Below are 15,916 nucleotides of genomic sequence, written 5' to 3' on the forward strand. Positions count from 1 at the left end.
GTACATGAAAAGATGCTCTATATCACAAATCATCAGGGGAATGAAAATTAAAACCACAATGGGATATCAAGTTACACCTGTTAGAACAGCTGTCATGGGTGGACCTTGAGGACATTGTGATAAGTGAAATAAGTCAAAGAGAGAAAGACAAATACTGTGTGATATCACTTACATGTGGAATCTAAAAAAGCCAAACTCCTAAAAACAGAGTAGAATGGTGGTTACCAGAGGCTGGGGGATGCGGGATAGGAGAGATGTTGTTTAAGGGTACAAACTTGCAACTAGTAGATAACTAAGTCCTGGAGATCTAATGCACACCATAGTGATTACAGAGAACAATGCTGTATTGTAAACATCAAACTTGCTAAGAGACTAGATCTTAATTATTCCCACTGCAAAAAAGCCATGATCATTATGTGATGTGATGGAACTATTAGCTAGCACTGCAGTGGCAATCATACTGCAGTATAAAGGTACCAAACCAACACATTGCACACCTTAAACTTACACAATTTTATGTCAGTTATAGCTCAACAAAAAAGAGAAAAGGTGGTCCTTATCTTTTAGAGATGCACACTGAAACATTCAGTAATGAAATGTGATTGCTGTGATTTACTTCAGAATAATACAGGAAGAGGGGACCTAGGTGGGATCATGGTGAAATAAGACCAGCCACAAAACTGAACAGTTGAAGTTGGTGATGAGTTCATTATACTTTTCTGTCTACTTTTATTATATGTATGGAATTCTCAGTGACAGTTTTTAAAAGCTTTTAAAATACACACACACACACACACACACACACACACACACACACACACACACACACACACACAATCCTACTAAATCCTAGGATTGAAGTACACTGATGGAGCAGTGGAACATTCATCATCTAAGCCATACCATTTTTACTTCTTTTGGCTTCTTTTATTACCATAACTAACCTGCATTATTTCTGAAAAGTGGATTGATCTTGATTTTTCATTTTTCACATTGTTTAGATGAAAGCCTGTTTATCCAAAATACTGCCCTTATGTTAGGAATGAACATTTATGCTTCCTAATTGGAGGACTATATTAATCTAAATGGTTGTTTTTTAAAATCTATTTTTTCCTTCTTTTAGCTGGCCTTTTCTCCTGCATCATGTTTTCCATTTTGAGGGTTTTCAGCTTTGTCCATAAATTAAGAGTCACCTGAGGAGCTTTTTTGAAAAATGCGTAGATCCAATCTCTGGACATTTTTATTCAGTCATCCAGAGTAGAGCACTTTTGTATATAATTATTTAATTGTTTATTGTCTTGCCTTTCCTGTAAGCAAGGCCTATATTCCCAGTGCCTTGTACAGTACTTCAAATATAGGTATTTAATAATTGTTACATGACTGTTTCCATTTGTGACATATTTTAATTTCATATCAGAAAGAATTGGAACTATTCTTTTACAGAAAAACCAAGAGAGTATTTAATATCTATATTGGAACAGCTGAGAACTGCCAAAGTATCAGGCATGGCTTTCCCTTTCTTTATGGATAACTCTAACATTAGAGCCATGTTTCAGATGCTGGACTCCTCGAATAAAGGATCCATATCATTTATACAATATAAAGAAGGTCAGTATCTTCTACAAATTGAGGTAATAATTTGTGGTCATTCCGTAAATTTCCCTAGCTGAAACTAATTCTCACTTTTTAAATTTTCCTTTCTTCTTATCCTCATAGCCCTAAAAACCCTGGGTCTGTGTACTGCAGATGAAGTTTTAAAAGATGATGGACAAGGAATAACTTGTGAAAAATTCATGCTTGAAGTGTAAGTTTATTTTTAAGTGACTAATATTTAAATAACGTGGCATGATTTTGAAGTACAATTAATACATTTTAAAACAAAGGTTCCTACCTTCTGATAGAAACATTTCATTCCCCTGAAACTTTCAGCTGACTAAAAAGTGAGGACAGGCAGGGCTGACAGTACTCTCTAAGCCTGGGGGGAGGGGAGGGAGAGGATGCTGGGGTTAGGAGGATCCAGAGGCAGCTTCCTTCTTTTCTCAATGGGAAACCCCAGCAATTCTCAAAGAATGAGGTAGAGAAGCGCCGATCTGCTAGAAAAACTAACAGAAAAGCTTTAAGCTCAATATACTAGTTGGAAAATCTCTGTATATAGAGTAATAAAATTTCTCTCAAAATACTTCCTAAAAATGATTTCGTAAATGTTTATCAATAGTATAGGCTGCATGCCAGCCTGACAATTTTGGGTTTGAGGTATTACAGCATGAAAAGTACTAACTAAATGCTAAGTCAGAAAAGAAAAAAAACAGCGGAGGGAATAAAACTTGATAGTTCTGGAAGCCTCTAGCTAATCTAGTTCAGTTTGTTTAAAAGTTTTATTTAACATAATCCAAGGCCAAGGAGAAGTTAGAAGAAAAAAGTTTAAGATTCTCATCTCATCATTAGTTACATAAATATTCAACAAAAAATGTTTAATTATATTACCTACCCCAGAGAATGATGGTAGCACAGTGCTGTAGCTGAAATGTTTCATCCACAAAGCAAAGGTTGCCCACTGTCACATGGAATGGAACTAGGAAGTATTCTGAATGGAAAGACATTTGTAGAAAATGAGAGCAATTCTATTTCAGTCACTATCTCATAATATGTTTTCTTACAGGAAATATAGTGAATTTCCAAAATAGATACAGGAACTTCAATTATAAACATTTTATTTTATTTTTTAACATCTTTACTGGAGTATAATTGGTTTACAATGGTGTGTTAGTTTCTGCTGTATAACAAAGTGAATCAGCTATACATATACATATATCCCCATATCTCCTCCCTCTTGCATCTCCCTCCCACCCCTCTAGGTGGTCACAAAGCACCAAGCTGATCTCCCTGTGCTATGCAGCTGCTTCCTACTAGCTATCTATTTTACATTTGGTCGTGTATATATGTCCATGCCACTCTCTCACTTTGTCCCAGTTTACCCTTCCCCCTCCCTGTGTCCTCAAGTCCAATCTCTACGTCTGAGTCTTTATTTCTGTCCTGTCCCTAGGTTCTTCAGAACCTTTTTTTTTTTTCTTTAGATTCCATATATGTGTGTTAGCATACGGTATTTGTTTTTCTCTTTCTGACTTACTTCACTGTGTGACAGACGCTAGGTCCGTCCACCTGACTACAAATAATTCAATTTCGTTTCTTTTTATGGCTGAGTAATATTCCATTGTGTATATGTGCCACATCTTCTTTATCCATTCATCTATCGATGGACACTTAGATTGCTTCCATGTCCTGGCTATTGTAAATAGAGCTGCAATGAACATTGTGGTACATTACTCTTTTTGAATTATGGTTTTCTCAGGGTATATGCCCAGTAGTGGGATTGCTGGGTCATACGGTAGTTCTATTTTTGGTTTTTTAAGGAACCTCCATACTGTTCTTCATAGTGGCTGTATCAATTTACCTTCCCACCAACAGCGCAAGAGGGTTCCCTTTTCGTCACACCCTCTCCAGCATTTATTGTTTGTAGATTTTTTGATGATGGCCATTCTGACCAGTGTGAGGTGATACCTCATTGTAGTTTTTTTTTTTTTTTTTTTGTGGTATGCGGGCCTCTCACTGTTGTGGGCTCTCCCGTTGCGAAGCACAGGCTCCAGACGCACAGGCTCAGCGGCCATGGCTAACGGACCCAGCCACTCCATGGCATGTGGGATCTTCCCGGACTGGGGCATGAACCTGTGTCCCCTGCATCGGCAGGTGGACTCTCAACCACTGCGCCACCAGGGAAGCCCCTCATTGTAGTTTTGATTTGCATTTCTCTAATGATTAGTGATGCTGAGCATCCTTTCATGTGTTTGTTGCCAATCTGTATGTCTTCTTTGGAGAAATGTCTATTTAGGTCTTCTGCCCATTTTTGGATTGGGTTGTTTGCTTTTTCTGATATTGAGCTGCATGAGCTGCTTGTATACTTTGAAGATTAATCCTTTGTCAGTTGCTTCGTTTGCAAATATTTTCTCCCATTCTGAGGGTTGTCTTTTTGCCTTGTTTATGGTTTCCTTTGCTGTGTAAAAGCTTTTAAGTTTCATTAGGTCCCATTTGTTTATTTTTGTTTTTATTTCCCTTTCTCTAGGAGGTGGGTCAAAAAGGATCTTGCTGTGATTTATGTCATAGAGTTAAACATACATTTTAAAGTGATTTTTAAAAGTTTATTTGTTATGTTAGATCATCTACAACAGTCTCCCTGAATTGGCAAAGAAAATTAAAAGTTGATTATAATTTATTATCTCTGCTCTTGTATTTTATTCAACAGACATATTCATCATTTATATTTGTAAATGGAGTTACTCTGAGTTTTCATGGCTTCTGAGCTTTTTGTTTTTGTTTTTGTTTTCTTAGGAACAAGAAGACTCAGGAAATATGGTCAGCATTTTAATAACACTGTGAGTCCAAGATAATAAATGATTCTACATAGTTTTTAGTTGTTCGGTTTCATTAATTCAGAACTTCATCATATAACTTGAAATCCAACTGGCTCTGGCTTTTTCTTTATTTAAAAAAAACAAAAAACCCCAAAAGGAAAAAAGACACTTTATTTTCCAGTGTTAGGCCAGTTTGTCCTCAAATTAAGTAGAATCTCAACATCTTGTTGAGCCAGTTTATAAATTCCGACTTCATTTAATGCCGCTGTGGCAGGAGGTTGCCCTGAAGTTGACTGCAGGACATCTCTCAGAAGTAGGGCACAACCAGTGTTCAAATTCAAAACAATACAGGCTTCTTTTACACTGTTTAAAAAAAAAAAAAAAAAGCTGCAGGTAAATGAGATCTCCATTATCTATATCATCCCATATTACCCTGTAACAATTTCATTTTGAAAAACTAAACAACTACCCTGCACTGCTAGATCATATCATTTATAGTTTATAAAAACTATTTATAGATTAGCTATTTGGCTCTTTTAATGTGTTTTGACTATATATGTACAGAGTTTATATTTCATTAGATTACTATAAGGTAATAGGATCATTGATTTCAGTATGTATCCATTATTTCCCAAAATGTGATACTTGATAGTAACAGTCTATTAAATGTAGCTAAGACTTTAGGTACATTAGGATACAGGAAAAGAGAAAATTAAGGGACAAAATAAAAGCAGAAAGGTAGAACACTAAAAAAAAGCAGAAATAGATACCTTACTGAAATGAGCAAAAAAACTTTCATTTTATCTGTTTAAAAGGAATACTTTATAATCTCAAAAACCTAAATAATTTAAATTTTACATCAACAATTTCTAAAAATACTTGTAAGAATTCTCTTACATCCATTTATAATTATACTTAGAACCAAAATTAATATCAAATGTTTAAGAAAACAAATTTTCTTCAGGCCTGGCCTGTTATTCAGTACTAAATATATTTCAAATTTCTTCTATTTATTGAATATGGCAGAACTGCATTTGCTTTCATTTTCTATTTATTTCCCAGTAATAAGCACATAGGAGCATTACACCAAATATTAGAAAACAAAGCCCAACATATCATTTGTATCCAGTTCTGGTCAAGTTTTTGGGGTCATGGGTCACATCTTGTATTACTGGTACATAATGAATACTTTAAACTGTTAACTGATGCAATATATATTTAACATCACTGGAACCCTAAAGCTGTTAAAAAATGAATCAACTTCCTCTAACAATTTGATACATCAAAATTAATTGTTAAATATTGCACTTACTGTTTAAAATAATTTTCTGGCCTCTTGCAATAGTGGGAAAACAAAGGGAAAAGATTCCGAGTCATATCGAAGTGCAGCTGAGCTGCTCCTCCTTCATTGAAGTGATTGGCAAGAATTATCTGAAAAAAAGGACAATTCATATAGCAGTTGCCTCTATCATCACAACCCAACATACAGTCTACTCTTACTTACTTCTTGGTAGATGTATATGTCCAGCTTCTCTACAAGCATTTGCCAGAAGATTTTAAATAAGGAGAAGCAGAGCTGCTGCTCCAATTGCAGTAAACGGTCTCGTAAAGTAAGCAGTAAGGGGCAAGCCGAACTGGACAGGGACATCACTGCCTGCTCTGACTGCGATGGCAAGGACAACCACCTGGAAAAAAACAGAAACAGCACTGCCTGAAGCACATTAATTTTTATTATGAAATTTTTCATCTCTCTGTATTTTTAAAGATTTAACAAATCATTTTAAATGTGGGGAAGTGCACTGTCCTGGGGCATTTTGGGTAAGAAAAAATGTGCAGCCCAACATTAAAAGCTCTTTCAGAAAATAAATGTACTTACGTTTGTTTGCTTATTTATTTAATTTTATTTTTTGGCCACGCCACACAGCTTGTGGGATCTTAGTTCCCTGACCAGGGACTGAACCCAGGCCCTGGCAGTGAAAGTGCTTAGTCCTAACCACTGGACCGCCAGGGAATTCCCTGTACCTATGTTTATATTGTAGTTCTCAATGAAATACTCTTTACTTAATGAGGATGATAAGTTTTTTAAATCCCCAGTTTTAATATGACTTACTGATATAAGAGTTAAAATGTAAAATGCATTTACATTTAAGACATCAGCTAATTTTACACTCTAATTTTCAGCAGAACAACAGGGACTAATAACACTTCCAAACTGATAACAAGTCCTCTGTGTGACAGGACTGCTAGGACAGACATTGCCTGCACTCAAGAAGCTCACCGTCTGGGAGGTAACAGATGTCACAGGAATCATGAGAGTGGACTAAACTATAGCACAGGCATGCACAGGTACTACAGCAGCACCTTGCTTTGTCAATGGGTGACAGGCTAGGCATTCGGCCCCATGCCAGACACCAGCTCGCTGGACTTACAGACACATCTGAAGGTTAAGTTATGATCAGTTTATTCTGATTAAGAATGTCTGAATATATTTTAGAAACAGTTAAAAGTCTGGAGTGCAAAAGGCCAAGCTCTGTGCTATCTAGACACTTTGGAAATCTGACTGCATGTCACCTTTTAACTTCTATCAAACTGGAGTTGAGAGTTGACTTATAAGAAAGTACAGAGGACTTACCTTTCTTTTTTATACAATTTTGCAGCATCTTTAACTTCTCTAAAAACATGGTCTACTTGCCGGGTCAGCATGTCATGCTTTAAACGCTCTAACAGGTTAATCATGTCATCAAAGACAGAGCTCTCCATAGAGGCCAGTTGCCCCAGCTGCAATTTACTGAGAGTGTTATTCTCTGCAAAGACTTCCAATGCTGCCTGTTGAAGTTGTAGAAAGAACTGAAAGCAAAAATATGTTAACATGTTTAAGATACCTTTTTTTTTAACAGCTTGAGATGTAACTCATGTACCGTACAATTCACCCATTTAAAGTATACAGTTTGGGGACTTCCTTGGTGGAGCAGTGGATGAGAATCCACCTGCCAACACAGGGGACACAGGTTCGAGCCCTGGTCAAGGAAGATCCCACAGTACCGCGCAACAATGAAGCCCGTGCGCCACAACTACTGAGCCTGAGCTCTAGAGCCCATGAGCCACAACTACTGAGCCCACGTGCCACAACTACTGAAGCTGGCGTGCCTAGAGCTCATGCTCTGCAACAACAGAAGCAACCTCAATGAGAAACCCCCACTCGCCACAACTACAGAGAGCCCATGTGCAGCAGTGAAGACCCAACACAGCCATAAAGAAATTTAAAAAAATAAAGTATACAGTTCAGTGGCTTTTAGTACATTCAGAGTTGTGCATCTGTCACCACAATTTTAGAACGTTTTCATTACCCCACAAAGAAATCTCACACTCTCTGCCATCATCCCCCAACCCCCTCCTAGTGGTTCCCCACCCCACCCCCACCTTGTTCCTGGGCAACCACGAATCTCCTTTCTGTCTCTAGACCTGCCTGTTCTGGACACTTCATATAAATGGATTCATACAACCTATGGTTCTTTGTGACTAGCTTCTTTCACTTAGTATGTTTCACTTAGTATAACGATGTTGTAATGTATATCAGTATTTCATTTCTTTTTATAGCCAAATGATATTCCATTATATTTACCCATTCATTAGTTGACGGACATTTGGGTTGTTTACACTTTTATGAATAATACTGCTATGAACATTTGTGTACAGTTTCTGCACAAACATACGTTTTCATTTCTCTTGGATATATACCTAGGAGTAGAATTGCAGGATCCTATAGTAAATCTGTGTTTAACCTTTTGAGGAACTGCCAGACTATTTCCACAGCAACTGTACCATTTTACATTCCCATCAGCGGTGAGTGAGGGTTCAGATTTCTCTACGTCATGCTAATAACTGTTACTGCGTCTTTTTTATTACAGCCATCCTAGTTTGTATGAAGTGGCATCCCATTGTGGTTTTGATTTGCATTCCCCTAACGGCTACCTTCTTTAAGTGCTCATGTTTTTCTAGACACAGATTGAGAGCTGTAGTAAACCTAGAAGATATATGAGTTAAGAGAATTAAAATGTCATTTTTGTACAGTATTATTTTAGGTAGAATTAGTATTATTCTTTCTGCCCTACAGGAAAACAACGCTGTGGGTAATTAGCAAAACGTTAAAAACAACCTGAATGTCTATTAAGAGGAGACTGGGCATGGCTACTAGGGATTGTTCAGGGATGACATGTGAGAGGCCATCTTGGCATTTCTGCTGAAGCTGGCAGGGAAGTGGCAGTGTCCTTTTGAGCCTGCTCATGGACCATGGAAGCCTGGAGCCACCCATGGTCATACTTACCAGAGCCGGCCTACGAGTGAAGCCAGGAATGAACAACTTTAGAGCAGCCCTGCCTAATCCTTTCAGTTACACAAATTCCTCACCTCCTCACGCCACCGCACTCCCCTACTTAGGCCAGCGTGAATCTGGGTTTCTGTCACCTATGACTGAAACATTCCTAATTCTGAATGGCTGGGTTATGTCAGGCTTAGCACAGTCTGGCAATGGACAGACAGCTCTTAGTGGAGAATCTAAATGAATGGAAGGTGAACTCTACTTTTTTCTGTGTAATACAAGAGCTTACATGATTTTTATTTAGAGCATTCACAGGCTGAAGGACTGTGAATGTGATTAAATGATTTTTTAATTAATTAATTATTTTTGTCTGTGTTGGGTCTTCGTTGCTGTGTGCTGGCTTTCTCTACTTGCGGTGAGCAGGGGCTACTCTTCATTGCGTGCGCGGGCTTCTCATAGTCGTGGCTTCTCTTGTTGTGGAGCATGGGCTCTAGGCGCACAGGCTTCAGTATTTGTGGCACGTGGGCTCAGTAGTTGTGGCACGTGGGCTCAGTAGTTGTGGCTTGCGGGTTCTAGAGCTCAGGCTCAGTATTTGTGGCATACAGGCTTAGTTGCTCCACGGCATGTGGGATCTTCCCAGACCAGGGATCGAACCCGTGTCCCCTGCATTGGCAGGCGGATTTTTAACCACTGCGCCACCAGGGAAGCCGTAAATGATTTTTGATGTTAAACAGAATTTGTACCATAGTAACATACCAAACACAAAATTCATTCATGACTTGAAGAGTCAACTCATAAATTTTCTAAGGCTAGGGATGATGGCCAATTCATCTTTGTTAACAGACTATGGCACTGAGTAAAGTAGTTAATGATGTTCCACAAATATTTCATTGAAGCTAAACATGTGGTCCTGAATGAGTCTCTTATTAAAATCACTGGCATAAGCAGCAAGAATGACAATTCGTTTCACGAAAAAGCTTAGCAGAAAATGGAGCGCTGTGGTGGGGTGAGTGAATAAAAGCACTTACTAAAATTAGGAACATGACACATAAAAGTACATAATGAATGAATGTATTCTGATTAGGTGACTTTATAAAGATAGATGCATTCATCATTACACTCCACTTATATTCATTTTATGAAATGATTATTTTCCTTGCTCAGCAGAATGATATGCACATGTATTTCAGTTAACATTTTTGTAGAAAAGGCTTTAAGTAATTACAAAGTCCCAACCAGAGAGTCCAGATTAGAGTAAACTATGATTGTGTTTATTAGATATTTATCTTGTTTGTATCTGTTATTAGTATATTTATTTTTGTTTCCTATTTTTTTGGCTTATTACCCTGATAAAGACTTTTTCATTTTGTTTTTTCTTTCACAGTAAAGGAAAATATCTTCTATATAATGTGCTAGCAGTATATAATTTTTTATCATAAATTCATAATTTAAAATACATTCTTGTCATGTTTTCTAGACTTTCTAACTCAGGCATTGAATATTTTAAATGCCTGTGTGTGGCTATATTTCATTTCTGCTTTTATTTTTTGTTTTATTACATTAAGATTTGACAATGTATAGAAATTTTAATTTACCTTCGTTCATATTTGTGACTCAGCTGGACACACTCAAAAATTGTGTTTCCCTTAGTATACTGTGGACTTACCACCAATCTCCAGTTAATCAGTCCTTCTAATTATTTAAGTCTGTAATTATTCAGTTCCCACTTTATCACATTTTAAAAGGGATGTTTTTAAGTCTTTAGTTAAAATTATAGTTGTTTTATTTTCCTACTTTCATTTAATGACACAATTATACACATAATACTTATATTTATAATGTGTCTTCATATTCTTTATACTCAGTATAGTTTTTTCACCATTAAATGTATATTTTACTGTTTTATGGTCATCTTAATCCTGTGTTAATGCTTTCTGCCATGAAATGTACTTCATGGGCCTTGCTGGATTTTTGTATCCACACACATGATCTTAGAACAGTGATTCCTAACCTGAGAACACCCTGTCCAAGAAGGAGGTCTTGGGGCTTCCCTGGTGGCGCAGTGGTTGAGAGTCCGCTTGCCGATGCAGGGGACACGGGTTCGTGCCCCAGTCCGGGAAGATCCCACATGCCACAGAGCGGCTAGGCCCGTGAGCCATGGCCGCTGAGCCTGCGCGTCTGGAGCCTGTGCTCCGCAATGGGAGAGGCCACAACAGTGAGAGGCCCGCATACCGCAAAAAAAAAAAAAAAAAAAAAAAAAAAAGGAGGTCTTGGAGGCCCTCTGCAATCATTTTAATATCTAAAACAGCTAAAGGAATTAATCTATTTATGTTAAGGCTATAAAGACTAATTAAGTTTCTTCACTTTTAGTTGGAAGTACATATTAGAAAATCTGGTTACCAAAAGCCCTGATCACCAATATATTCCCTGGATTAATAAAAAGAGTAAAACTAAAGTACTAGTTAATTATATTTAGGCAGATCAAATCTGCCAACACATGGAGTCTGCATGGAGAAAGGAAGGATAAGTAAAATCCTTGGAGGTAAAAGGCCTTTCACAGTACTTGTTACTAAATCCAGGGTTTGATTTTTAGATTTATTTAAAATATACCTTCCAGGGTAAGAAATTAGTTAATTTTTTTGGATGTGATAACGGTATTTTTTTTTAAATATTTATTTATTTATTTATTTTGGCTACATCAGGTCTTAGTTGGGGCATGCGGGATCTTTCATTGCAGCACGCGGGCTCCTCTCTAGTTGTGGCGTGCGGGTTTTTTCTCTCTGGTTGTGGTGTGCGGGCTCCAGGGCATGTGGGCTCTGTAGTTGCGGCATGCGGGCTCTCTCATTGAGGCATGCAAGCTCAATAGTTGTGGCACGCGGGCTTTGTTGCCCCGCGGCATGCGGGATCTTAGTTCCCCAACCAAGGATTGAACCCGCGTCCCCTGCACTGGAAGGCGGATTCTTTACCACTGGACAACCAGGGAAGTCCCCTGGTGGTGTGTTTTTAAAAAAGGTGTTCTTATCTTTTAGAGATACATATGAAAATATTTACCACGAAATGTATCTGAGATCTACTTCAAAATAATCACACATGGGGGTAGAGCAAAGGTTTAAATGAAACACAGTTGGTATAAGAAGCTGGGTGAGGACTTCCCTGGTAGTCCAGTCCACACTTCCAATGCAGGATGGGTGCGGGTTCAATCCCTGGTTGGGGAACTAAGATCCCATATGCCATGTGGCACAGCCAAATTTAAAAAAAAAAAAAAAAAAGCTGGGTGATAGGCACATGGGAGTTCGTTTTACCATTCTATTCACTCTTGAATATGTTTGAAAATAAAGTATTAAATAATTTTTTAATGTATGAAATAGGTTAAAAAATGTTTCTGTTTTTATGATTTCATAATTTATGTTTCGAAGGCACTCAAAAGGTATCAAATGTTATTCTTTTATTTTCCTTAAAGTCTTGAACTTTATTGATTTTGACACCATTACACAATCTTAGCTTTTCGCGAGATGGCAATTACTATTCATGACATTTACCAAGTTCAGAGTCTAAAAAAGGAAAATGGTTCACTTTATAAACAACAATTTCACGAAAAGATGGCTTCTCCAGTGATTAAAATATCAGGATTATTTAACCGTTTGAGACTTGAATGAGAAAAATATGTACTTTAATCACACCTCCTAAGTTTGGCCCAACTGTGATTCTGCCTAACTTGCTTGCTACAGATTCAACAGATTTCAAAAGGCAAAACTGTTGAAGTTACTAATATATTACTTAATATAAAAGATTAACTTACAACATTGTCAGCCCAATCTGCTAGTACTGTTGAGATATAGTTCACGGCATTAAGAATTGCACAATATCGAAAGCCAAGGGAAGCTCTAGTCTCTTCTTTCATCACCTGAGTTAATCGTATCCTAAAATCATCTACTAAGTCCTTCTGTAACTCCAGGAACTGCAGCTTTCTGGAAGCTGTGGGAAGATTTTTATATCTGTCTGTGGAGAAAGTTAACAAGACATATGAAGGTTTATGGTACCATCCATGACATAGTTATAGGTTTTTCCTACTGACTGGCTTTGGTGCCTTTGTCAAAAATCGATTGACCATTCAAGTATGGATGCATTTCTAAACTCTCTAAGTACGTGGGTTTCCCAAGTATTGGTATTTGTCAAAACTCATTGATCTGTACACTAAAGATCTATGCATTTCACTGTATATGAGTTATGCTTCTAACACATTGTAAATTAACTATACTGCAATTTAAAAAGTTATATCTCAATATTTTAAAAAGGCATATGAGAAAGTTATATACCAAAACTATTCTATTTCTTCAACAAATAAATGACATTTTTTAAAAAAGGAAGGAGGAACTAGGGTAGGTTAAAAGAGATATAGTTAAGGATTTATAGGTGAAATGCTAAGATGTCTGAAATGTTCTCTAAAATACTTCAGGGGAAAAAATCTGGATTTTGGGGGGAGAAAAACACATAATAGAGAAGTGATAGTTTTAAACCTTAGTAACAGATACCTGAGGGTTCGATATGCTACTTTTATATATATTAGAAAATTTCCATAATAAAATTTTTTTTAATCAGTTTTGCTAAATTTTTTTGTATTTTAGTGTTTTTCATATCTTTCTTACAGTTAGAATATAGAATTTACTGACTGGCCTGGAATGACACCTCTTCAGGTTACTAGACAGGCCCAAGCAATGGACAAGACACTGGAGGATAATGGCAGTGAGGGCTCAGTGGCACCTGGAGAACCAGCAGGCCTGCAGTGCCCTGGGGCAACGTGGATGGCTGCAGACAAACCAGGGCTAGAGGCCGCTGGGCCACCCTCCAGCCAGAACATTCTTGCACCATAAGAAGAGGTCCTATTACTATTCCAATCCCTAAAGTTACTTTATTATTTTACTGTTCTACAATCTTTGATATATCGAGGTGAAGAAAATAATATATAAAATTTAGGTCAATCACCATTTACTGAAGACACTCAAAAAGTTGAAAGGCAAGAGATTTCAGGTAATAAAATTAAATTCTTATTTGTTTTTATGTAACGATTCAGGAATTTTCCCCTCATGGAAACTAATGTTTAAGATCTTATTTAGATTACTAAAAATCTAAAAGCTGGAATGCTGTGCTAGAGTTCTGCCAAAATAGAAACTGAATTTGAAGGTATTACAATAACCACTATATATTTTGTCAAACTACTTGAAAAGTACCATGTGAAGAATCAGTACTTTCATTGACTTTTTAAAATTTTATGTATTGAAGTATAGTTGATTTACAACGTTGTATTTAATTTCTGTTATACAGCAAAGTGACTCAGTTATACATATATACATTCTTTTTCATATTCTTTTCCATTATGGTTTATCACATAATGGAATCCATCCCCCCACCCCCCACACCCCTTGGCAACCACAAGTCTGTTAAGAGTCAGTACTTTAAAAAAAAACAAAGTTGTATCTTAAAAGACTATACTTACCAGTTATAACCAAGAGTAGTGTCATAAACGTCTCCGCACAGTCTGGAACTTTCATCTCATCCACATCAGTGATATCCTTATATTGGGATATCCAGGCAGCTTCTGACGAGAGCATTGAGTCCATTTTTTGAAGAGCAACTGATAAGCAGGAAAAAGGATTATGTCAAACAACTAGTTACAGATTGTTACATTACAAATTCCTGATCTTTCAACTCATAATCTCTTAGGAATGGTAACTTTTCATGAAAAAATAAATCTATAACCTCCTACTAGTTGTACTATATTTAACGTGCTCTATTCTAGGGTTAAATAAGATATTTTACTTCTCCCTGCCATACCTACCCCAAATCTTCAAAATAGTTACACTCACTAGACAAGCCACATCCAATATGATTCCAGCAAGAACAGAAATACTATACGTAAAATCTATAAAACAGTTAACTATATACTGTATTGGCTTGAATATTCTACCCTAGAAACCTGTAGAGTGCAATTCTGGGAAAAACTGAAGCTTGATGGGAAGAAAAGAAAATAAGATGATCTCTGAAGGCAACTTGGTAAACCCTAACCAAGAAAAATATAGATGGCTCTAGTTTCTACCCAGAACTGGAGAAAGCTTATATACGCAAAAAGAGGCATCTCTCCCCACCCCACAGCCACGTGAGCACTTACATTTTCTCTCCACAGTCAACCATCTCTGAAAACAGGTCTCTTCTGACAGAATATGCATACAATTAGCAAAAGTGCTGGGATAGCCATGAACGCTGTGTAGTTCTCTTTCAAACAAAAGCACCTCATCCACCAAATGACAGAAGAGACTGTCATCATAGAGCAGACAAGGAATATCAGCAGCTAACTTTTCAAGAACCAGCATCATAAGGCCCCGAGAAAATTCAAGCTACAAAAATATACATAAGCATAAGGTAATGAAAATGACAGGTTATTCATGGACACCTACAACTCTAAAACGGAAATGCTTTGGACAAAGTCTCTTACCCTTGCATTTACCGAAGAGCCTACTTTGTCTAATATTGGCTGAATCTTCTCATCCAGAAACTGAGTGTGGTTCCCAATCCACATAAGTACCTGAGCCAAGTACCATTCGGGCTGAGGAAGGAGGTAAACAGTTTGAATTCTTAAGTCATTCCAACTGCAAAGTACAGTTAAATGTCTCTATTTAATTGTAGACACACAGTACTTACAAAAATTAGTTGAAAATTCCTATATGTAAGAGCACAATTTCTACTCTGAACTTTAAATTCATGCAAGGCTTAATAATCAAATGTTTCCCAATGTACTCCCAATAAATTTCAATAATGTGGCTTATGTCAGTAAACTCATAAATTTACAATGCCATAAATATTTAAAACCTAGTACTTTAGAAATATGTAAAGTATAAATATTATATATTTTTTTGAAATAACATTCCAAAATAATTTTTAAACATGACCATCTTCTGTTTTGTTCTTTTTTTCAAAACCTAAATTAGGAAAAAAAATTTGGCTGGTCTGCATTACAAGAAATACAAATGCTTTAAAACAGGTATAATTATAGAAGAGTAATATAAGTATGCAGCTTTTTAAACTGTCCCTAGAGATGATTCTATAAACCTTCCAAGTTTTGCTGGACAGGAATTCTAGAACATTTACTGAAAGGTAAAACCCTGCTGTGTGCTAGATGCTGGGAATACAGAAATGA

The 15,916-nt window shown here is 36.9% G+C and overlaps 2 protein-coding genes across 4 annotated transcripts in view; one reads left to right on the forward strand and one right to left on the reverse strand.

Annotated features, from left to right (window-relative positions):
• Window positions 1-6,060, forward strand: part of EFCAB10 (EF-hand calcium binding domain 10) — a 19,403-nt gene extending 13,343 nt beyond the window's left edge. The window contains exons 2-5 of one of the 3 annotated variants that reach the window (XM_060020272.1): window positions 1,444-1,608; window positions 1,717-1,804; window positions 4,384-4,427; window positions 5,921-6,060. In XM_060020272.1, the coding sequence (XP_059876255.1) occupies window positions 1,444-1,608; window positions 1,717-1,804; window positions 4,384-4,420 (290 nt within the window). In that variant the 3' untranslated portion in view covers window positions 4,421-4,427; window positions 5,921-6,060. Of the gene's footprint in view, window positions 1-1,443; window positions 1,609-1,716; window positions 1,805-4,383; window positions 4,428-5,751 lie in introns of all 3 variants that reach the window. The other 2 variants (XM_060020271.1, XM_060020273.1) reach the window with 2 other exon arrangements.
• Window positions 2,741-15,916, reverse strand: part of RINT1 (RAD50 interactor 1) — a 27,039-nt gene continuing 13,863 nt past the window's right edge. Inside the window, exons 8-15 of the mRNA XM_060020269.1 lie at window positions 15,215-15,325; window positions 14,891-15,116; window positions 14,219-14,356; window positions 12,524-12,723; window positions 7,039-7,253; window positions 5,911-6,091; window positions 5,719-5,837; window positions 2,741-4,769 (exon numbers count right to left, since the gene is read on the reverse strand). Of these exons, the coding sequence (XP_059876252.1) occupies window positions 4,577-4,769; window positions 5,719-5,837; window positions 5,911-6,091; window positions 7,039-7,253; window positions 12,524-12,723; window positions 14,219-14,356; window positions 14,891-15,116; window positions 15,215-15,325 (1,383 nt within the window). The 3' untranslated portion in view covers window positions 2,741-4,576. The remainder of the gene's footprint in view (window positions 4,770-5,718; window positions 5,838-5,910; window positions 6,092-7,038; window positions 7,254-12,523; window positions 12,724-14,218; window positions 14,357-14,890; window positions 15,117-15,214; window positions 15,326-15,916) is intronic.

This window comes from Delphinus delphis, chromosome 9, assembly GCF_949987515.2.
Source record: "Delphinus delphis chromosome 9, mDelDel1.2, whole genome shotgun sequence".
In the NCBI taxonomy this organism is placed as follows: domain Eukaryota; kingdom Metazoa; phylum Chordata; class Mammalia; order Artiodactyla; family Delphinidae; genus Delphinus; species Delphinus delphis.